Consider the following 22,537-nt stretch of genomic DNA (forward strand, 5'->3'; position numbering starts at 1 on the left):
TTGAGTTTTACCATACTCTTGAAATCATTGAATAATCTAGCAAAGGAGCAATTGAGTTTCACCAATATTATTTATAGTATTTTTAATTAATTTCACCATAATAATCAAAGCATGGATTTGATTTATATGAATTTCTAATAAATATATTTGTTACATTTCACTCATAGAGTTGATATACCGTAAATCTAATATTATCTATAAGTCTTCTTAATTAATTTATTTTAAATAATATTCTCAAAAAAAATATTCTCCTGTATTTATTTTATTTTTGACCTGTTATTCTTTTTCAATATATATCACGTGAATCAGCCAAATTAGACTATTAATAAATAATCTTAGTACAGACATTTAAACACTGCCAAACTTTGGCTGCTGAAGAGTTAACGGAACAAGTTGAAGTTGAAGTTGAAGTCTAAGCCCGGCCGCCCTTACGTTCCCTATCCATATTTCTTTCTGCCTATAAAATACCGGTTGGTCAGAGTCTGAGTCAATTGCTCATTCTCATTTTTTTTTATTGGCCTTTTTTTCCTCTTTTCACCAATCACCGGTATTCAAATACTAGTACAAATACAACTGCAGCAATTTGTCAATAACTTATTTGCTGCTTCACTGTACTTTGTGGAGAGGAGAGGAGAGAAGCCAGTTTCAATCGTCCCTTAAGAGAAACTGTTACGAAAAAGACATTGGGTCTTCCCAAATCTTGGCTTTGCATTGATGGCGGATCTCAAGTCAGCATTTCTCAATGTGTATTCCCAGCTCAAATCGGAGCTCCTTCAGGATCCTTCTTTCGAGTTTACTGATGATTCTCGTCAATGGGTTGAACGGGTATTCCACTTTCTCCCCTTCCTTTCCGTTTATACTTATCTGTCTCGCCATAGTTTTTCATTTTTCTTTTTTTGACCATCCGATTTCCTTTACCCTTCCAGATGCTGGACTACAATGTGCCTGGAGGTAATTTAACGACCGTTGTATGATTTGTTAATTTTTTAAAGCTTTTTCTAAGTTTCTGGGCTTGGATCTTCATATGCTGCAACTTGTTTGTTTTCAGGGAAACTGAATCGAGGACTTTCTGTGATTGATAGCTACCGCCTGTTGAAAGATGGAAAGAAATTGACCCAAGATGAGATTTTTCTTACAAGTGCGCTCGGTTGGTGTATTGAATGGGTATCCCTCTAATCTTGTCATTTTCTCTCCTTTCTTATTAACATAACAGACACTTGTGCTGCTTCCTCTAGTTGTTGTGCTGTTATTATGAGATGACAATAAACCTTGTGTTTGCTTTCTCGCAATAAAAACTGCAGCTTCAGGCATATTTTCTTGTTCTTGATGACATCATGGACAGCTCTCACACCCGGCGTGGCCAGCCTTGTTGGTTTAGATTGCCGAAGGTCTGTACCAAATCTGATCCTATTGTCGTATCATAATTTGCTTAAATTTTCCCTCTGCCAAAATCAATTAACTTTGTTTGAACTCCTTGTAGGTTGGTATGATTGCTGTAAATGATGGTGTTATACTTCGCAATCACATCACCAGGATTCTCAAAAATCACTTTCGTGGGAAACCTTACTATGTGGATCTGCTAGATTTATTTAATGAGGTAATGAATTTGTGTGTATCTTAATTTCTCTTCATTCAAGAACTATACTAAATGTTTTCGGATATTTGGTTTACACAGGTGGAGTTTCAAACAGCTTCAGGACAGATGATAGATCTGATTACAACACTTGAAGGAGAAAAGGATCTATCCAAATACTCATTGCAACAGTGAGTGAATCTTTAGCAACTAATTTGTTTTATGAAACGAAAGTTTGTACAACCATCGTGCATAATCCAAGTGATAACTGACCTTTAATCATATTGTGGTCGAACAGCGAGAAAGTTCCACCCTTTGCCTCGTTTCAATTTCTGCCATTTCAGCTCTTTCTAATAGTATTTCTTATATATTGGTTAAAAATCTCTTTCAGGCACCGTCGCATTGTTCAGTACAAGACTGCCTATTATTCATTTTATCTTCCTGTGAGTATCAACCTCCATTTCACTTGAAGCATGCACATTGATTTATTGGCAATCTTTTTTTTTCTGCAGTGTTTATAAAGGACATGGTTGCCATTCTAAATGATATTGTTTTAGGCAGCACTTACTGCCTATTATTCATTTTATCACCCTGCATCTGCTCTTGAATATTCTTAATGCATGCTTATGTACATCAATAGGTTGTTAGCTGGATTGATTAGTTGCTGCTTTATTGGCTATATCTCCTCTCAGATTAGCCATTTTGCTTCTAATGCTCCATCTATCTATTTAGGCAGCACTTACTGCTGATATTTTTACAGAGGATCCTTTCTCTTAATTCGTTCAATCATCACATTAGAGTTTGATAGAATATAGTTGTATGGGTTATTTGCTTCTTATATTACCTAAATGAACCCAGGTTGCGTGTGCACTGGTTATGGCTGGTGAAAATCTTGACAACCACATCGATGTAAAGAACATTCTTGTTGACATGGGAATCTACTTTCAAGTACAGGTAATATTTGGCCAAATTCATTAGACTTTTAACCTCTACAATTTTATTCTGATATTAAAGTGGATAGATTTGAACTGAAAGTTAAATCCAAGAGTATATTTAATAGGTTAGTTGTTTGAATGTATCAGAGGTTTTATTGTAGTTGAACTTTTAGAAATTTGTGATTTCTGTTGAACATTGAGAAGGTTTCAGTCAAGAAGTACCCAAGACGGTTTGATTCCCAGAATGTGCTTGTGATCTGCTTTCTTGGCAGATGGAATTAGTTTCTTGGTTGCTCTTCTTTTATTGTCAGATACCGTATGTTAATATTGAATTTTCCTTTTCTGCAGGATGACTATTTGGATTGCTTTGGCAATCCTGAGACCATTGGTAAGGTAAGAAACTCTGGAACTAGAAGTCTTTTGGTGAAAGTTAGAAAGCTCACATCATTTGTTTTAATGAAAGTCTTACTCAAGCTCTGTGTAAATCTCAGATTGGAACCGATATTGAAGATTTTAAGTGCTCTTGGTTGGTGGTTAAAGCTTTGGAAATCTGTAATGAGGAGCAGAAGAAAGTGTTATATGTAAGATTGGAACTGTTGCTATCAGTTGTCTTATTTCTAATAAAATTTGATATGGTTACTCATTTATGTTATGCTTTGCTTCCAGGAGAACTATGGGAAACCAGACCCTGCCAATGTTGCTAAAGTGAAGGCTCTATACAATGAGCTTAATCTCAAGGTTCGATATAATTAGGGATTTCTTCTTGGAACATAAAAAGAAAACAGGAAATATTCTGTGATTTATTTAACGGTATTTCCTATTGTTGTATTGACAGGGCGTATTTGAGGACTACGAAAGCAAGAGCTATGAGAGGCTCGTAACCTCAATTGAAGCTCATCCTAGCAAACCAGTGCAAGCTGTGTTGAAGTCATTCTTAGGGAAGATCTACAAGAGGCAGAAATAGAATCCAGTTTCCAAAGATGAATGTAGCTGGATAACCTCTCCCACTCTTCTGTTCTATGCTCATTTGTTTGTCTTAAAATTTTAAAATCAATCATCTTCTTGTTTTCTATTCCGACAAACATTTGGTTTCGGATTTAAATAAATTTCATAGAGTTCTGTCTCTAGCCAATTTGAATAAGTTTGCCAAAATAGGATGCATGCTCTTCTGTTTATAGATTCTGATTATTTGGATCACTTTTGTTATTATACCTTAATAAGTCTACATTGGGGGATGGATGAGTTTACACACAGGATTCAAAGTTCAAACTAACCTTGGATATGGTGTTGATGAACTCGAAACCCATATAACTAATTGCCGGTAGACCAGTAACTTGTTGGCGTTTGATCTAGTTTCTACCGGCTGGATTATCGTTAAATGTTGCAAGAAATCATGGAGGTCATTTGATATTCCAGTGAACAATAATAAAATTAGTGTACAGACTCCAGACCTCCAGTTGCAGACATAGAGCAGAAAGGTAGACTGCTATAGCTAGGTTCATCATTCAAGGGCCTATAGATAACGACTCAAGTGGCTTAAGGCCTAAACTAAGGGACCAAATGAATATGAATGGGGGACCCTTTTGTTTGTTATCATACCTAACAATAAAGTTCATAATATAATTAGCAAGACAGCTACTGGGAGTTTGCATAACCTAATATCTTTCATTTTTGGAAGTAAAAATACATCATTTTTCCTTTTCACTTTTGTTACAGGTACGTATGCTGGACTAGTATTGTTCGTTCTTCAAGCGTGAAAAGGAATTATTTTCTTTCAAGATGTTTTGGAGTCCACTTTTTTGCCCCAGTTTTTAGTTGTTCTTGTTAGATCAGTTTGCTGGCCTGTGTGCATTGCTGACAGTGTGTAGTTACAATTTTTTTATGAGTTATATATCGGTTTTCTTTTGGCACCGGGATTTCTATTTCTTTATTTATTTTTAGATTGGCCCTTGAACTTTGTTACTGTTCCTCTCCTCTCCTGATAGCTTTGTTACTATTCATCTTGTATAAAAACATCTTGTGGTTTTTAGTTTATTCTCTTTTCTTCTTCTATATTCTTTTCCCTTCACTCCTGGTTTTATGGTTCTACTTTTCTTTTTATTTGTCTTGGTTTTAAGATATCTTTTTGTCTCTTGGTTTTACCCGAAGCTGCAAAGGTTCTTGCCATTATTTGCAGAACTTCCAGAAAATGCTAAATAATGCCTTGTGGATTCTGAGGCTGCAAGTATCATAGAAGGCATTCAGGAACAAATTGTTATACTCTCAAAGGATCATTCAACTATTGAGCTCCCTTCGTAATTAGCTTAATCAGAACGTTTTGATATTGTGTGGAAGGATTCATCGAATTGTTCAAAGTTATCATCTCTTTTCAGGTCATTTGGTTCAGGACTGCGGTATGAAAAGACTGGTAGCTCGTAAACGAATCCCCACTCTATTAGACGGCTTCTCAAGTATCCCTGATCTTCTCATTTCAGTTGAACTTGTTATATAATATAGACAATGTTCTCATCACCTGTTGCTTTACATGACATGTATCTCATGCGCTTCATCTCCTGTTGAACCATTAACTAGAATCTCTCTGGGCTCTTTCAAAATATGATGTATCCAACAGTGAGGTATCAGGTCTTAAAATGAATCTTAATTTTAAACAATCATGCCGCCGTCTGAGTTGCAATTTGTTGTCCAGAAATGGTTGAGGAAGTTTTTGCTCTTGTTACCCTTGGGAGGTATAATTGGTTAGTATGAGTGCTTTCTTAAAGCTTAAAACAGCTTACTATATCCTAGCAGAGGAGAAGAGAATGATATGTTGCAGCATTGTTTAGTGGTGATATACAAAGTATCAGTAGTAGTAGTCATACAACTCTATTAACTAATATCGACACAGATAGCTGTAGTGGTAATAATCACTGCCACTGCCATTGGTAGTAAATAAGTAAAAATAAAATAAAATCAAACTGAATTTTGCTTGGACTTGACAAAATCAGGCTGATTGGTGATAGACCTCACCCATTCCCATTTATGGTCCTTAATATTCACTTCATTCCTAGCTTGTGCCACATCCGCCAACGGGATATATGCATGGTTTGCGTTAATAGGACCAGTCACGAATCCAGAATACCCCGCCATGAGCCCATGGATAGCCGAGTGAGCCACGAGTGTACAATACAAGTTATCCGTAGCATTTGCTGGCACCGCACGTATCATGTAAGTAGGATCTATGTACTTCACCGTAAACAACTCATGTGGATGCTCCCTGTCCCACCATTTCTTCAGCTCTGTCTTTAACCACGCACCCACATCTAGGAAAACCATGTTCCCGGATTCGTCCCTTTCCTCTTTCTGGGCTGTGGTTCTGGGTATCAAATCCTGCCCTGCCCCTTCAGCAACCACCACCACTGCATGCCCCCTCTCTTTCAGCCTTTGTTCGAGGAATTCAAGTAGCCCTCCCTTCCCTTCCAAGTAAAATTCAGTTTCGGGAATTAAACAGCAGTCCACGTCTCGGCTGCTCAGTGTTGCATGGAGGGCTATGTGCCCTGTGCTTCGACCCATTAGCTTCACTAAGCCGATTCCATTCACTGCACTCTCGGCCTCCACATGAGCTGCATGGATTGCTTGCTCTGCCATTTCTACAGCTGTCTGGAATCCAAATGACCTATCAATTATACCGACATCGTTGTCAACTGTTTTTGGAATACCGGTAACTCCTACTTTCAGTTTCCGTCGCCGAACCTCCTCAAATATTTTGACAGCACCACGCATTGTGCCATCTCCGCCTATAATGTAAACCTACAATATATTCAACTAACTTGAATTAGACAAATTTATTATCAATTAAGACGAGAAATCCATCCAATTACTTTAGAAACTAATATATGTATACACATAATCGGCAGACAACAAACAAACCTGATTAAAGCCGTGGTTCTCAATAGCATCCACGATCTTTGTGAGGTCAAAGCCACCCCTAGATGTTTCAAGCACAGTTCCACCCCTCCTATGCCAGTTATGCACCATCTTAGGATTGAGCTCAATAGGGTGAATGGAATAGAAACCACGGTAGCCAGCTTTAATACCGTAAATTTGGCGCACCCCATAGAGGTCCCAAAGACCAACAACCAGCTCCCTTATAACAGTATTCATCCCAGGACAGAGTCCTCCACACGTGACGATAGCAGCCCTGGTGGCACAATGGTCAAAGAAAATCTGTTTGCGGGGACCTGCTCTGATATATGCCAAGTGGTGAGAAGGAGAAGCAATGGTTCCAGAGGGAGAGAGGCGGCAGGCGACTTGCCGGAGAACTATGTCGGACGTGTTTACGTAGAACCCGTCCGAAGGATGAAAAAATGGATTATGATCGAGTGGATTGGGGCCAGCAGGTCGGAGGTCTTGCAGGTAGTCGCTCAGATGAGGCAGCTTTTTGAGGGTTATAGGAGAGAATGAAAAGGAATGATCGTCAAGGTGATCCTGAAGTTGCTGTTCCGGTGGTGGGTTTTGACCGGCGGCGAGATTGGTGGCTTCGGGCTGCGATAAATTAGCCATAGAGGATGAGATGGTGTTGGCAACAGATTCAGACGGGTAGGTGTAGTGTGTTCTACTTTAAAAAAACGATGTTGTGAAAAGTGTACATATGCTCCTACGTATGCAAGACGAATGAAGGAAACACAGATGTTTTTGTTTTATTTTACCTTTGAATTTATGCATCATGGTCATTCTTGTCTATGCGTGTGTGGCAAGTTTCATTCTCCACACGTGGCGATCTTTTGGTGCCACTTGTAGCTACCTGGACTTTTTTTTTTAATTTCTAGAATCTAGAACTTTAATAGAATACTGTTCACTTGGGTTGGGCCTCGGCTACGCTTATTAAATTTATCCAAAAATATAATTTGCTGTGAAAGACAAAAGACTTGAACCGACCGCTTCACTATGCTTAATTGAATCAGATTCAAATGGAGGAACTGAAGTCTAAGATACTACGCAATGATGCAACAATTGCTGGGCCTTGCTTGCGTGCACCATGCCGATGAGATGCAGTACACAAGAACAGAGCCTGTCAAAAGAGAACTGAAATTATAGTTTCCATGCATACCACGCAGAAGTTGTGACTGCAAGCTAAGCTAAGCTAAGCTAAGCGTTGTTTGATTATTTTGGAATTAAAAGTTTTTAACATTTTCATTTTTGGGAATTTATTAGTAATTAAGAAGTAAATTTTTTAAAGTAATAGCCATTTATCAATCCATATATAATAATGGTAATGGTAGTACCAAAGTTTGACTCCATCGTCGTTTATGAATTTCGCTTATAGGTCCTACCTTCGACCAATCAAGTAGCTTAGCTTATCTTCCCTTAATCAATAATTAGAAGTTGTTCCAAAATAGAACTCTTCTTGGTATAGATTCTTATTTTTTCTGCTACATTTCCCTTCCTTCAAAAGTAACATGTTTGAATTAAATTGATGTCTATCTATTTATCTATTTATTCAAGATTAAACAGAGTTCTATTTTGCATGAAACGGGTGAGCAGCAACTGCAATTGCAAACTGGTTATTGGTATAAATTACCAGAATCTTTTATCCTCAAAGGCAAAACTGAATACAAAACCTGCTCCATCAATGTCACCATTCTCACGTCAAGGACCTAACACTATTACAGCAGAGGTCATTGAGGTTTGTTGTGCAAGTTCTTTTTTTATGAGGCTAATGCCAAAGGATCTTAATATCGGAAGAACAACATTTTCTATATATATCTGTGTGACAATGTTCACAGCCTGACATTAACGCACCTGGAGTGGACATCATAGTTGCTGTTCATGGAGCAGTGCCCCCCACGTTGTGTTGCCCTCACTTTTCTAGGGTTGCTGGTCTTTTGAGGACTCTTAAGCGCAACTGGAGTCCAGCCGCGACCATGACTACTGGTAAATTAAGCTTTCCTTTTTTCATTCACCCGCGTTATCATCATCAGTTAATATAAATAATTGTAAACCAAGTTTTTGCGTGTCTGTGTGGTGTAATAGCGAGAACAAGACAGAATATGGTGATCGGATCATTGGTTAAGGCAACGCCATTTAATTATGTTTGTGGACATATCAGACCCAACCGAGCAATAGATCCTGGCTTGGTGGATGATTTGAAAGTCAATGACTATTTGGACTTTCATTTTGTCATTGGCTACAACCAGACAAGGGTTAGAGCTTTCTGTGAAGGTCCCAGTGTCACGTGTTCGGAATTTAAGCCTTGCTACGTGCGGCCTTAAGCTAAAACAACAAATGACTATAAAAAGATAAATCCAGAGCACGATTATTAAACTTATTAACAACAAAAGCACAATCCGACTTTAGAACGACTCTGGAAAACCCCTTCTCAAATGCCTTCTTAACAGCACAAGATAAAGCAAGAGCTTCAAAGTAGCATCAAAAGCCTCTGGAGGCTCATTACAAACATGAACAAAAGCATTAAAATTATTGAAGTTACTGGAGCGGCACTTATATGAAGTCTGCTTCTTAAGTTGGTTTGTCAAAGCATCAGTACTACGGTTCCCTTATCTGAAGATATGTTTGATCGTAATCATCGGAATAGTAATAGTACCATATTGCAATCATCAACCAATGTGACAAGAATGTTGCGATGATATAATATATGAGAATATATCCTACATACATACACGCAATTTATTAGAATATTTGGATCGCCATTCCTAAGATTATAAAAGTAAAAAAAAATATATTTTTACTAGTACAAATATGAGTGATGAAATTAACAAAAAGTGAGCAATGTTGATGTGGACGTGGCAAGCGAAGAGAAGAAAGTAGAAAAGGCAAATGAGTGAGAGAAAGGAAAGGGAAAGGACGGCCTAATGTCTTAATCTAATCTAATCCTCTTGCTTTTCTATCAACTACGAACAACCAAGTGTCACCCATCTTATCTCACATTAAATATATATGTATTTGTGTATATATATACATATATCAATATCCTCCCTCTCGTCTGCTCTCCAAACTCCAGTATTACCCCCACAAAATAAATACTATATAATACTATAGTAGTACATTAATCAACTAGTTCCTTCTTAACGGTTTTTAACTACCGGAAGAAGCATGCGCAGGGTGACTCAGCTAGTTCACACCACCACCGCCGCCGCTAATGTCTTGTCTCTACTACCCAATATTTCTACTTTTTGCACTCCCTTTGCGCCCAGTAGTAATAACTTAAGCCAAGACAAGTTTAATTTCTTCTCCCATAGGTCATTGTTTCTCACTCGGAACCAGAAATGGAGACAGCACATGTTGCTTGCAACAAGACCACTTCTAAAAGATAGGAACCTCAGTATTAATGGCAAGGAGGCCTTGAAAGATGTCCCAGAAAACATCGTAGTCATGCCATTAACGGATTCCTCCGCTTTTGTTGGTGCTACCTCCCCTCACGCGAGCTCCCGACATGTTTTCAAGCTCGGAGTCATTAAGTAACCACTCATCTTAATAAATTTTCGGATTTCCTTTCCTTCTTTATTAATTTACTAATACAAAATCTAAATTTTTCTTTGTTTATTTCGGATTATTATCTAATTCTGTCATTCTTTCATGTCATGTTACATAAAGGGATGTGAGGCTACTCTGCTTGTTTAGATTTAAACTTTGGTGGATGATACCCCGGACTGGAAGTTCAGCAAGTGACATTCCTCTTGAAACTCAGATGCTGCTCTTGGAAGCAAGACAAGGACCAACTTCTAGCCAATCTACTTATATAATTTTCTTGCCTGTTCTAGATGGCAATTTTAGAAGTAGTTTGCAAGGCAACTCATCAGATGAACTAGAGTTTTGTGTTGAAAGCGGCTAGTATCATTATTTTTATTATTTTTACTTTTTTCTCCATGTATGACCACTAGTTGATTTTTTATTGATTCTCTAGCTACAGTTCTATCATGATGACCTTACGGATCCATGATTTCTTTTTTCTTTCTTTAATAGGTGATCCTGCAGTTGTTACATCAGAATCCCCGAAAGCAGTTTTTGTGAATTATAGAGACCATCCATTTGATTTGGTGAAGGATTCTATGATGTAGGTCAGCTCTCTGAGGAAACCGTTAAGTGTTTACCAACTGCTGGAGTTCATATAAATGTAGCAAATAGGCTTAATATGATCATGATTTGATTTGAACTATTCATATAAATGTACCAGGATTCTGGAGAAGCAGTTTGGAACCTTTGCCCTCCGAGAAACCAAACAGGCAAGTATTTGGCCTACCATTGTCTAGAGATAAACTAACACTAGCCAAGGAGCTTTCTTTTAATTTTCAGCTGAGGCTAACAGAGTGAAAAAAAAAAAACGGAAATATTTTGTGGTTTTTGAAGTACAGACGCCAGGAATGCTAGATTGGTTTGGTTGGTGCACATGGGATGCATTCTACTCTGACGTTAATCCCCAAGGAATTAAAGATGGGCTAATGAGTTTATCCCAGGGAGGGACACCTGCAAGGTTTCTACTAATAGATGATGGGTGGCAAGATACCATTAATGAGTTTCTGGAACAAGGGGAACCATTTGTTGACGGGTTACAGTAAGCTCACTCTGCCTCTGCCTCCTTTCCTTCTATCTAATCATTTAAAGCAACGTATATATATTACGTATTTATATATGCTCATGCTCAATATCCCACTTTCCCTCCAAATTTCGGGTTTCGTAGCAGATTGGCTAACATTAAGGAAAATAAGAAATTCCGGAGAATAGCGAACGAAGCTAACAGCAAGACGCCCAGTGATCTTAAAGAATTTATTTCAGATATTAGGACTTTTGACCTAAAGTAAGCTTTTTCGAGACCTTTCACTAGTATAGTATAGTATGGTATAGTATAGTATAGTATAGTATAGTATAGTATAGTATAGTATATGACAACTGAAGGAGATTTTCATCTTCCTATGTGTTTTTTTCTGATTTGTCAGGTATGTTTATGTTTGGCATGCACTGCTGGGGTGTTGGGGTGGCTTGGTTCCAAATGCAGTGGCAACTAAAAATTATGATCCGAAATTGCGATACCCTATACTCTCACCAGTATATTTAGCAAATATGAGGGATATATCAATGGATTCAATGGGGAAGTATGGTATTTGTTTGGTTGATCCAGATAAAATATCTCAGTTTTATGATGATCTACACGGGTACCTTGCTTCACAAGATGTGGATGGGGTCAAAGTTGATGCTCAGAACATACTAGAAACCATCTCTGCAGGTTTAGGTGGTCGAGTCTGGCTTACAAGACGATTTCAACAAGCACTTGAAGGGTCCATAGCTGCCAACTTCAGTGACAACAGCATAATTTGCTGCATGGCTCAGAGCACAGACTCCATTTACCAGTAACTTGTGCTTTCCTAAAGCTCACCAAGTTGTCTATTTTCTTTAGGCAAACAAGAGGAAAAAAAAATCATCCAGCTCTGATTTTGTTGCTGCAGTTTAAAACAAAGTGCTGTCTCACGAGCCTCTGATGACTTCTACCCAAAAGAGCCTACAACATGGGCTCGACATGTAGCTGCTGTGGCTTTTAACAGCATTCTTCATGGTGAATTGGTTGTCCCAGACTGGGACATGTTTTATGTATGGCATGACATCCTTCTTTTATCTTTATTTTTATAAAGGTCTCTCTCACATGGTATTCTGATAATCTTCTTAAAAACCTTATAGAGTCTCCATGATGCAGCCGAGAGCAGTGGGAGGCTGTGGAGTTTATGTCTGGCAAAGTGTGCTTTTTTTATGGTTTAACTGTGTAATTAATAAATCTAGGTAGCTATACATGTATATAAAACATGTTGCAAATGATAAGATGATGCTGACAAAAGAAAAGACAGCCAACATACGTAACCTCCAATGATTTTCCAGTACTGTTCCATTTGCTCAAGGCAAGGATCATAAGAAAACCGGTCCACATGCTTTGGAATATGTCCTTGAGAATTGAGAGATAGCATTACAATATTCCTGCTTGCTTCCCTGCCCCATGTTTCTGTTTTTGGCTCACAAATAAATATGGCCTGACCACATCTTATTTATTGCATGTATGTATGCATGTAACCTTTTATTAACAGTGATAAACCTGGACGGCATGATTTCAAGATACTGCAGAGGCTTGTACTTCCTGATGGATCAGTACTAAGAGCTAAATACCCTGGAAGACCATCTCGAGATTGTTTATTCACCGATCCGGTCACGGATGGGAAGAGGTATAGTGTGTTCGAGTCCCTCGGAGTAATGCATAAAATTGGTCGATTCCTTATTTGGATGTTTGTTTGTTTGTAGTCTTCTAAAAATATGGAACTTGAACAAATGTACTGGAGTCATTGGCATCTTCAATTGCCAAGGAAGCTGGCCAGTGCCTTCCACAAACAAGGCATTCCAAATGGTTACTAGCTCCGAGCTCTCAGGACAGGTCTCTCCAGCTTGCGTCGAGTATTTGGAGGAGGTCATAGGCTGCTATGGACCGGCGAATGCGCAGTCTTTTCCTTCAAAACAGGTATCCTGAATTTTCTTCTTCTTCTAATTTTATAGAAGAATATCATTTCATTTGATGATTGATGAACATGTGGTAAAAAAAACCGACTGTCAGGTGGTGTTTCTCGATAGCCGATGGAAGGATCATTGAACGTTGCATTAAAACCTTTAGAATGTGATGTGTTCACTGTATCTCCTATAAAGGTCTTGCGTTCATACCTTTGCATTAAATTTACATAAAAATATTTATAATAATAATTAATGATTTTATAAATACCAACAAGTGGGGCGAATCGCAGGTTTACTGTGAAGGAATCGAGTTTGCAGCGATTGGATTAATGAACATGTACAATTCAGGGGGAGCCCTGGAGTGTGTTTAGGACTCCACTGCCACTGATTCTTCAGGACGTAGTAAATATATAATACATGTGAAAGGGAAGAGGAGCTGGTTGCTTCGGTGCATCTCTTGCTCCATTAACTTGAAAGATGAGGATTTTAACTTCAATGATCAACTCAATCTTCTTACCATAACCATCCCTCCCACACATAACTCATCTTGGGACATCGCCATCTGTTACTATCTCTCTCTCTCTCTCTCTCTCTCTCTCTCTCTCTCTCTCTTATAACTTCATATTTACCATTAATATTTTGTTTTTAATTACTAATTTTGTAATTTTGACTTATAACATTAAAATCAATTATTATTTATATTAATTTTATCATACTCACTTTTTTAAGGTGACAAATAAGTCAATTCATTCTCATGCATATATCAAATTAATTTTCATTAGATTTTTTAGGATTTGTAGTTCATATATATCAAATTTATATTTATATTCAAATTCAAGTTTAACTGAAGTTATTATGAATATCAAAGAGTGAAAATCCCATATAAAAGAAATTAACTTTAATTAACAACACTCTTGGACAGGCAACTTAACTAAAAAGGCTGGTTTTAAAAATTAATTAAGAAATTAGACATTTTTTTTTAATTTTAAAAAATAGATTGATCTTGAAGAGAAAAACAGAAAAAAACATATTTTCAGCTCTAACCCTGACAAGGATGTAACACCCATAACCCACATTTGTCGCCGGAATAGGGTTACGGAGTATTACCGATCAAACAGACATAATTTCAATCATTTCATATCATATAATATTCAAGTCAAAACTAATCAAACTCATACATATTGTTCCTTTTTTGAGCCCTCGAGGCCCAATATACGTGTTAGAAACAAGTCGGGACTAATTCAGAAACTCAGGAATTTTTTTAAAAAAAAATATTAAAATAATTATCTTAGGTGTCTAACCAATGTACCCTCATAGGTACCACAATTATATCATCAAATCCTATCAATAAAACATCATTCAAATCCAATTTATAAACATACCAAATTCAATCTATTTTGCCTATTTCATGTTCATTCAAACATTAACTTAAACATGCCATAATATGACTTATAACCTCATTTATAATCAATTCACAAAATAATTATTATTTAGACACCCTAGGTACATGCCGACACAAAAGATAGAAATCACCACATTTGAGTTCGGGATCATTGTTGGATGCTGAATTGGTAATCAAAATTAAGTACCTAACTTGCGCAGGGAAAATAAAACCATACGCTGAGTAAAACTCAGTGGTATTTCTATAATCCAAATATTTAAAGGTAAGAAATTACAAATACATGATTGAAATATTAACACATATTAATATTTAATTATTACAACAACCATATCATATTTCATTTATTTCACAAATATTTCAATTCTCATACTTGCTATATAAATAGCTTTTCACAATTTATTTCACATTTCACTATACAATTGCATTATTCATTCCATAATCATTTTATGAGTATATAACTCATATATTCCATATATTTGCAACATATTTCACATTCTATCTTCAATTCACTATTTCACTTCCATTTTTCATACCATGTCATTTCAATATCAATCATAAAACTTTATTATTCATTAATTACCCCTATTAACATGACTCGGACTCCGACGGATACACGAATCCAACCAAACACACCAGTTTGGCACCTAGTGCCTCATCGGATAATTTGAAGTAATAAATTGACACCTAGTGTCTCATCGGCTAAATCGAAGTAAATTGGCACCCAGTACCTCATCGAATTAATCCAAAGTAGTAAATTGACACCCAGTGTCTCATCGACTCGAAGTCAAAGAAATCCCTGAACTCTTCCAATCCTATGGCATGCCATCTATATCTGACTCAACTCGATACAGTTAATAAGGTTTAATTTCACATTTTAGATATAATCAATATCCAATTCTGATTTTTCATATAATCACATAATTACACATATTCTTTTCAATTCAAAAATCAATCCATTCAATGTGTATATATATCTACCAATTCAATTCATTCAATCAATTATCAAAATATTAATTACTTACCTCAACGCTTACCGTATACATTAAATAAAAATTACAACAATTAATAACTAACAACAATTAATAACTAGCTTCGGATTATAGAAATACAAACCAGAAATTTCGAGCTATTCCTTGTCGACTTTGTCTTCCCCTTTTTAGTCAAGGATTCTGGTACGACGTTAGCTATGGAATTAAAACAAGTAAAATTCATCAATACAACACAATTCAATTTCATATTGAATATTTCAATTTTTACTCAATATTTGTCTAAATTCCAATTTAGTCCCTAAACCGAGACTAACTTTATTTCTTTACAATTAATTCTATATTTTCGCACAAATTTCACTTTAAACTAAATTTAACTCTCTAGTTTCACTTAAATCCCTAAATTTCATTTTTTACAACTTAGTCCTATTATTCAAAATTTACGTTTCATTCTACAACTCAACCCTTTTTCATTTCTAACTTAAAATCTATCAATTTTATCCCTAATACTAAAATTATTCAACAAATACATCACTTAAAAACTCAATAATTTCTAAAATTTTGACATGGGATTTCAAAAACATAAAATTACAAGAAAATGGACTAAATTGACTAACCAATTGAACTTTGAACAATTGAAACCCTAGCTTTCTCCTTTCTCCTTCTTTCTTTCCTTTTTCTTTCTGTTTCGTTTCACTTTGCTTCTTTTTCTTTTTCTATTTCTTTTATTTTGTTTTATTATAAGGAATTTATTTTATAATATATATAATAAATTCACAAATATCTTACTTATGCTGCCTCATTTAATGTCAATAGCATAATTGCTTCTTTAGTCCCTTTAATTTTTCTTTAATCTGTAATTCAACTTTTACCTTATATATAATTTAGTCCTTTTACCTAATTACTCTTAATTCATGCAAATTCACCTAACCAAAACCTAATTAACCATATAACTAACTTTGTAAATATTTCTAATAAATTATTAGAAATATTTACGAGCCTAATTTACAGTAATGGAATTTCGGAAATATATTTTTCGACACCCGTGACTATCTGGTCATTACAAAGCAATCCCGTGAAAAAAATTCCAGAATTCGAGAATCCCAAGATAATTTTCAATCATCCCACACCGAGAATTTCGGACGCTCATGAGCTCCCACATAATTTTTTTTTAATTCCTCCCTGGTTGCCTATATAAATGGGGGTTTTGCTCCCCCTACTCAAACAGCTCTGTTGCCCACCGCCCCTTAGAATTTTTTTTAAATTGTTTCTCTTTTCTAGTTAGTGTTAAAATTTTGAGAAGGGAAGGTTGTTTGTGTTGGAGTTTTAGGAAGATATTGTGATAGTTTTAAGGTACGATTGAGTTCACGATGATGTAGTGGTGCTTGGAGACCCACACATTTCATTTTTCGTGTGGGGAGTGCACCATCACCTTAAAGATGTCGCATTACAACTCAGACTCCCAATTTACAGTAGTTATATGATCATGGGTTGAAGTATAACTAGCGCTCCCAGTTGATGGTGGTTATGCGGTCACATGTTCACCTATAACTCAGGCCCTCAGTTCACGGTGGTTATGCGGTCACGGGTTCAAGTTTCATGCCACTAGAAAATGATACTTTATAAACTTCATAAGTTTGAGATCATAATTATAGGGGAAAAAAAGGGTTCACTAGTACAATTAACTTTTTTTTTCTCCATCAAAGTAGTATCCTTAATTTTATTGTCACATGTGGTAGAGTTGGGTGCAAGAAGACTTTCAAGGGGGGAGTGTTTGTGATGATGGAGAAAAGCTTAAATGTGACTTGGGGCGGCAGCGATTGCTATGATTAAAGAACTTATTAATAACTACAATTGTTGTCGCCCCGACTCGAGTTTCAGTTTTTTCTCTACCGTCGCAGTCACTCCCCGCCCTAAAAGTCTTATTGCCCCCACCTCTGACACAAGTTTTGGACAATGAGGTTAAGGATACTTCATGGAGAAAAAGAACAAGTTGATAATACTGGTGAGTCATTCCCCCTCTCATGATTATGATTTCAAACTTATGAGGCTTATAAAGCATCCTCTTCTAGTGGCATGAAACTTGATTCCGTGATTACATAACCACTGTCAATTAGGAATCTTAGTTACACTTCAACCCTGACCGTATAACCACTATGAATTGGGAGCCCGAGTTGCAATGCGACATCTTCTAAGGTGATGGTGCACTCCCCACACGGCAGATGAAATGGGTGGGTCTCCGAGCACCATCGCATCACCATGAACTCAAACATGCCTTAAAATTATCACAATTTTTCCCTAAAACACAAACACAAATAAATTTTTCTCCCTAAATTTCCAACACCCAGCACAAAAAAATTGAAAGGAAAAAAACGCGTCCTCCCGAAAATATTTTTAGCTGAGGTGGCAGTAGTGAGGTTGAAAACGATTCCAACAGGACGCATTTTCTGATTATCTCCAAAATCGACCTATTTTTTTAAATTTAGGAAAAAAATGACTTAATTTCTTAATTAAAATTTAAAATCCACCTTTTCTCCTAATTTTCCCCTCTTGGACTGTTTTTTAGCAAGACAATAATATTGGACTTGGATTGCTGAGTTTGAGGCGGTTCTTCACCCTATTGGACTTGGCTTCTTTAAAATTAAACCGAAGATAATAACAAATAACAACTCATTTATTCGTTGTGTTTTGTTTGGTGACTTAGTCGTTGTCGTCGTCTTTTCTTCTTCAATAGAATCAGAATGTCTTACGCTTACCTCTTCAAGTACATAATCATCGGTGATACTGGTATGATTTACTCATCTCTTCTTTCTCCTTTATTATTATTATCGATGAATTCACCATCTAATCTTGTTCTGACCATCTCTCATCTGATTTGATCTCTCCAAGGAGTGGGGAAATCATGCCTCCTCCTTCAGTTCACCGACAAACGGTTTCAGCCGGTACATGATCTTACCATCGGGGTTGAATTCGGGGCCAGGATGATCACCATCGATAACAAACCCATTAAGCTGCAAATCTGGGACACCGTATTTTCTCCCTCTCTCCCTTTTTTTCTTCTTTTTTTTTTTTTTACCCATGATTTTTATTTCTTACCCAATTTTCTTTTAAAAAAACATGGGCAGGCAGGTCAAGAATCCTTCAGATCCATCACAAGATCCTACTACAGAGGTGCTGCTGGTGCCCTGCTTGTCTACGATATCACCAGGTACCGACTTTCGTTTTTTATTCATATTCATGTTACTATCTGTTCATCTTTAAGTCTAATTTGATAATTGATTCGATTCTACACAGGAGGGAAACTTTTAATCACTTGGCTAGCTGGTTGGAGGATGCCAGACAGCACGCTAATGCTAACATGACTATTATGCTGATTGGTAATAAGTGTGACCTTGCTCATAGAAGGGCTGTAACCACCGAGGAAGGCCAGCAATTCGCCAAGGACCATGGTTTGATCTTCATGGAGGCCTCTGCTAAAACTGCTCAGAATGTTGAAGAGGTCTGCTCTCCTTTGTACTTCACAACTTTCTTCTCACTCTCAATCCTATCCTATACCATTACCAAATATTTTACCTCTATCTCTCTTGTTATGCAGGCATTTATAAAAACTGCTTCAACCATATACACCAAGATTCAAGATGGGGTTTTTGATGTCTCAAATGAGGTTCTTACCTCTTCTTAACCATGCTTACATCTCCTTACATTGATTCTTCGAATTAATCACATTTATGCATACTGAGCACTCAAAAGAGTTGATTGATTAAAGGTTATGAACTTCTAGAATAGCTTGAAATACTGAAGGGATGAATCATATTGCTTCTTTATTTTTATTTTTTTAACTTAATATAATTTTAAAAAGAAATCCAAAATCATTTTTTTCAAGCATACCTTCTTACTAAGATAACATACTTCTATGCTATGTTTGGGAATATGATGATGATATATTTGAAAGGTATAAAAACGTGAATTTAAAATTCGCACATATTTTATAGGAATTTCTGTTCGTTTGCAAATTGGCATCCAATAAAGCCATGGACTTGAGAATTGATGACGAATGTTACATTTACTTGATTGCATCTGTGTCATCATACAACTTACACTATTTTTAATTCCAAATCCCTTTTAAAATTCATCCACATTCTACCCTAGTGGATATTTAAAATTCAGAACTGCTGAAAAGGATTTAGGTCATTGTTTCTGTACATGAACGAATGTACTTCCACTTTGTCAATGATCATTGCTTTGAAAGGTTATTCCATCTAAAAGGATAAAGTGAAATATGCACATTGACTGTGGAATTATAATAACAATGTAGAGACTTACAGAACTGGTTTGACAACTAAGAGTTAAGGAGAGGGTAGGAAGGTTGATGGGCTTCATAGTATCCTGAATGACAGGATAATATTGTTTTATATTGGGTGCAAGCAAAGTTACCTGACATTTAGGCATCCTTGAATATTTGGCTAGAAATCCACACTAATCTTATAAAGAAGCTTTAATCTACTTAGATCTCGATTGCAGACTACTGCTATCCTTCTACAATGTGATACCATTATCGATATTTTTTGTTGAGGAAGTTTTGAATACTTGATGCAGGGCTAAATGAAAGTCATTGATCTTTGAATATTGACAAAAGAAGAAAATGAATTGTTTTGTTTCTTTTGCTTTACCATGTTGAATAGATAGAATGTGCGAATTCTGTTGCTGACAATCTATTCTTATTGGTTTGAAGTCTTATGGCATAAAAGTTGGATACGGTGGAATTCCAGGGCCATCTGGAGGCCGAGATGGTTCTTCTTCTCAAGGCGGTGGCTGCTGCAATTGAAATTCGATTTCTCGTTTTCTAAAATGAAATATAGCTTGTTCATGTAACTTCCTTTGTTTCTTCTTTTTAGTTCCTTGTTTAATTTGATAATCCCAGAATACTGTGCTTGAGTGTGTGATTTGTATGATCCATTTAGATGTGTTCTCCATTTGGTTGTAAATTTGATAGCTATTATTGTTTCATTTGTCGAGAACTATGGTGAAGAGAAATGGCGAAAATATGGGGAATTGATCTATAATTTTATGGTGTATTAATATTTGAATATTTGCATATGTTGATTAATAACAATATGATCATTTTTAATTTTATCTGTTTATTGTCATTTTATTGAAAATTTTCGATAGGCTGGTTGGTAAAACGTATTCCAAGTCTTTTGGAATTCTATTCTATCCATTTCATTCCATCCCTGTACTAGTCTTAGGCGAAAAGAAAATTAAGAGATGAAAAATTGAAGGAGAAAAAGGTAAATAAATAAAATATTTTTCTCATTAATGTGTTTAGTAAGAAAAATTGAAAATTCAATTTTCGGTAATTATTTGATAGAGTTGGAAAATGAGAGAAAGAAAATGAAGTGTTCGGAAAGTTCATAATTTGAACTTACATTTATCATTCAATTGTTTGTTTTTATGTATAAGGATGTTTTTCAATAATTATTTTAGGTTTAAGGGTGTAAAAAATTATCAATTTTTTTTAAAAAAAATTTAAGTCCCTTTTTTTTTGTGCATTCAATTGAGCACTTTAACTTTCAAAATGCATCAAAAAGGCCCTCAAACTACTTCAAAAAAAGCTTAAGGGCCCTTGCTTTTTTTTTTCCACTCAATTGGGCACTTGAACTTTTAACATGTATAAAAAAGACCCTTAAAATTTTTCAAAAAAGTAATTAAACCCCTACTCTTATTAAAAATTAGAAAAAAATATAAATAATAATAAATAATAAAATTTATTAAATTTTAATAAAAATATAAGAAATTTAAAATTTATTAAAATTAGATATTTTTATAAAAATCGTAAAAATAAATTTTATAAAAATAATAAAAAATTAATAACCCTAGTTTTTTCAATTAAAGTCATCATGTATTGCAACACAATATGACATGTGGCGAAAAATGATAAAATAAAAATAAAAATCAATAAAAGTTATATCAAAATTATAAAATACTTCTTTTGGTACGATAATTTTTATAAATATTTTTTATGAAATTTATATTTCTTTACATTTTGTATAAATTTCTTGTGACTTAATAAAATTTTATAATTTTTTATATTTCTATGTATTTAATAATTTTTACGATTTTTATAAAATTTTACATTTTTTACGATTTTTATATTTTTTCTAATTTTTTCTAATTTATAATAATTGAATTTTTATTAAAATTTAATAATATTTATTGATTTTATTGATTTTAATTTTTATAATTTCTTTTATAATTTTGAATAAAAGCGGGGATTAATTACTTTTTTGAAAAAGTTTGAGGGTTTTTTGATACATTTTGAAAGTTCAAGTACCCAATTGATTACAAAAAAGAGTAGGGGATTAATTGCTTTTTTTTGAAATGGTTTGAAGACTTTTTTTATGCATTTTGAAAATTCAAGTACCCAAATTAGTGCAAAAAAGCATGGCCTTAATTTTTTTTTTAAGTTTGAGGGCTTTTTGCACCCTTAAGTCATTATTTTATAAAGTTAAAAAATGAAATAAAGAAAATGAAGATTTTAGAAAATACATAATTTTAAACTCATTTTCTTTTTCTCTTATCATTCAATTGCTTGTTTTTATGCATAATAATGAAAAATGATCATCTGTGTGATATAGAATAGGAGATCCATGTTACTATTAAGATACACTCTTCAAATTCTCATTGATTGTTATTTTTTGTTTACACTAGTCCTAGGCTAGTTGAACATAAATTACTCTGGCATAATTTGAAACTAGTTTCTAAGTCACATTAACTTCCTTGGATTGTTACCAGGGACTTTAATGAGGTGGGCTTCCTTCGGCTCGAGGTCGGGTCAATTATTTTCATGCATGCTTAAATCATTGTAATCTTATCGATTTAGGGTTTAATGGTCCTAGGTTTACTTGGTATAATCTTAAAAATCAGACTAGTCTCATTTAGAATAAAATAGATTACGCCTTCACTAATCTGGGTTAGAGGTTACTTTAGCCTGATACTCAGGTTACTCATCAGTCTAGGATTTGGCCCAATCATTGCCTTATTTTGATTTCCTTTAAAAACGATGTTTGGAAGTCTCAAAGATCTCATTTTCATTTCCAAAAAATGTGGATGAGTCATCCTGAGTTCAAATCTATCCTTAAGTTTTTTTTTTGTCAAATTCGAATAG

The 22,537-nt window shown here is 35.3% G+C and overlaps 3 protein-coding genes and 1 pseudogene across 6 annotated transcripts; 3 read left to right on the forward strand and 1 right to left on the reverse strand.

Annotated features, from left to right (window-relative positions):
* The first annotated feature begins 381 nt into the window (after positions 1-381).
* Positions 382-5,016, forward strand: LOC105769428 (farnesyl pyrophosphate synthase 1). Of its 4 annotated transcripts, XR_008196071.1 has the most exons (14): positions 382-825; positions 927-951; positions 1,049-1,164; positions 1,302-1,388; positions 1,481-1,597; positions 1,676-1,764; positions 1,965-2,016; positions 2,432-2,527; positions 2,857-2,901; positions 3,000-3,089; positions 3,175-3,246; positions 3,344-3,494; positions 4,685-4,802; positions 4,881-5,016. XR_008196071.1 is itself a non-coding variant. In XM_052631075.1 (13 exons), the coding sequence occupies exons 1-12, from the start codon at positions 715-717 to the stop codon at positions 3,470-3,472; spliced, it is 1,029 nt and encodes a 342-aa protein (XP_052487035.1). In that variant the 5' UTR covers positions 382-714; the 3' UTR covers positions 3,473-3,494; positions 4,685-5,016. The 4 variants fall into 4 exon arrangements, 3 of the variants coding, with proteins under 3 accessions (XP_052487035.1, XP_052487034.1, XP_012445510.1); XM_052631075.1 differs by having other exon boundaries at positions 4,685-5,016; XM_052631074.1 differs by lacking the exons at positions 4,685-4,802; positions 4,881-5,016 and adding an exon at positions 4,225-4,542.
* Positions 5,017-5,299: 283 nt separating this feature from the next.
* On the reverse strand, positions 5,300-7,150 carry LOC105769427 (ATP-dependent 6-phosphofructokinase 2). Its single transcript, XM_012590055.2, has 2 exons — positions 6,415-7,150; positions 5,300-6,294 (listed from the first exon to the last, which is right to left on the reverse strand). Exons 1-2 carry the CDS (start codon positions 7,045-7,047, stop codon positions 5,458-5,460), a joined length of 1,470 nt encoding a protein of 489 aa, XP_012445509.1. The 5' UTR covers positions 7,048-7,150; the 3' UTR covers positions 5,300-5,457.
* Positions 7,151-9,481: 2,331 nt separating this feature from the next.
* On the forward strand, positions 9,482-13,697 carry LOC105771103 (probable galactinol--sucrose galactosyltransferase 2; annotated as a pseudogene).
* A 4,296-nt stretch (positions 13,698-17,993) lies between these two features.
* Positions 17,994-20,435, forward strand: LOC105770325 (ras-related protein RABB1c). Its single transcript, XM_012591473.2, has 6 exons — positions 17,994-18,159; positions 18,262-18,401; positions 18,498-18,580; positions 18,667-18,871; positions 18,968-19,036; positions 20,105-20,435. The coding sequence occupies exons 1-6, from the start codon at positions 18,114-18,116 to the stop codon at positions 20,195-20,197; spliced, it is 636 nt and encodes a 211-aa protein (XP_012446927.1). The 5' UTR covers positions 17,994-18,113; the 3' UTR covers positions 20,198-20,435.
* Positions 20,436-22,537: the final 2,102 nt, after the last annotated feature.

Source organism: Gossypium raimondii, chromosome 5 (genome assembly GCF_025698545.1).
Source record: "Gossypium raimondii isolate GPD5lz chromosome 5, ASM2569854v1, whole genome shotgun sequence".
Classification (NCBI taxonomy): domain Eukaryota; kingdom Viridiplantae; phylum Streptophyta; class Magnoliopsida; order Malvales; family Malvaceae; genus Gossypium; species Gossypium raimondii.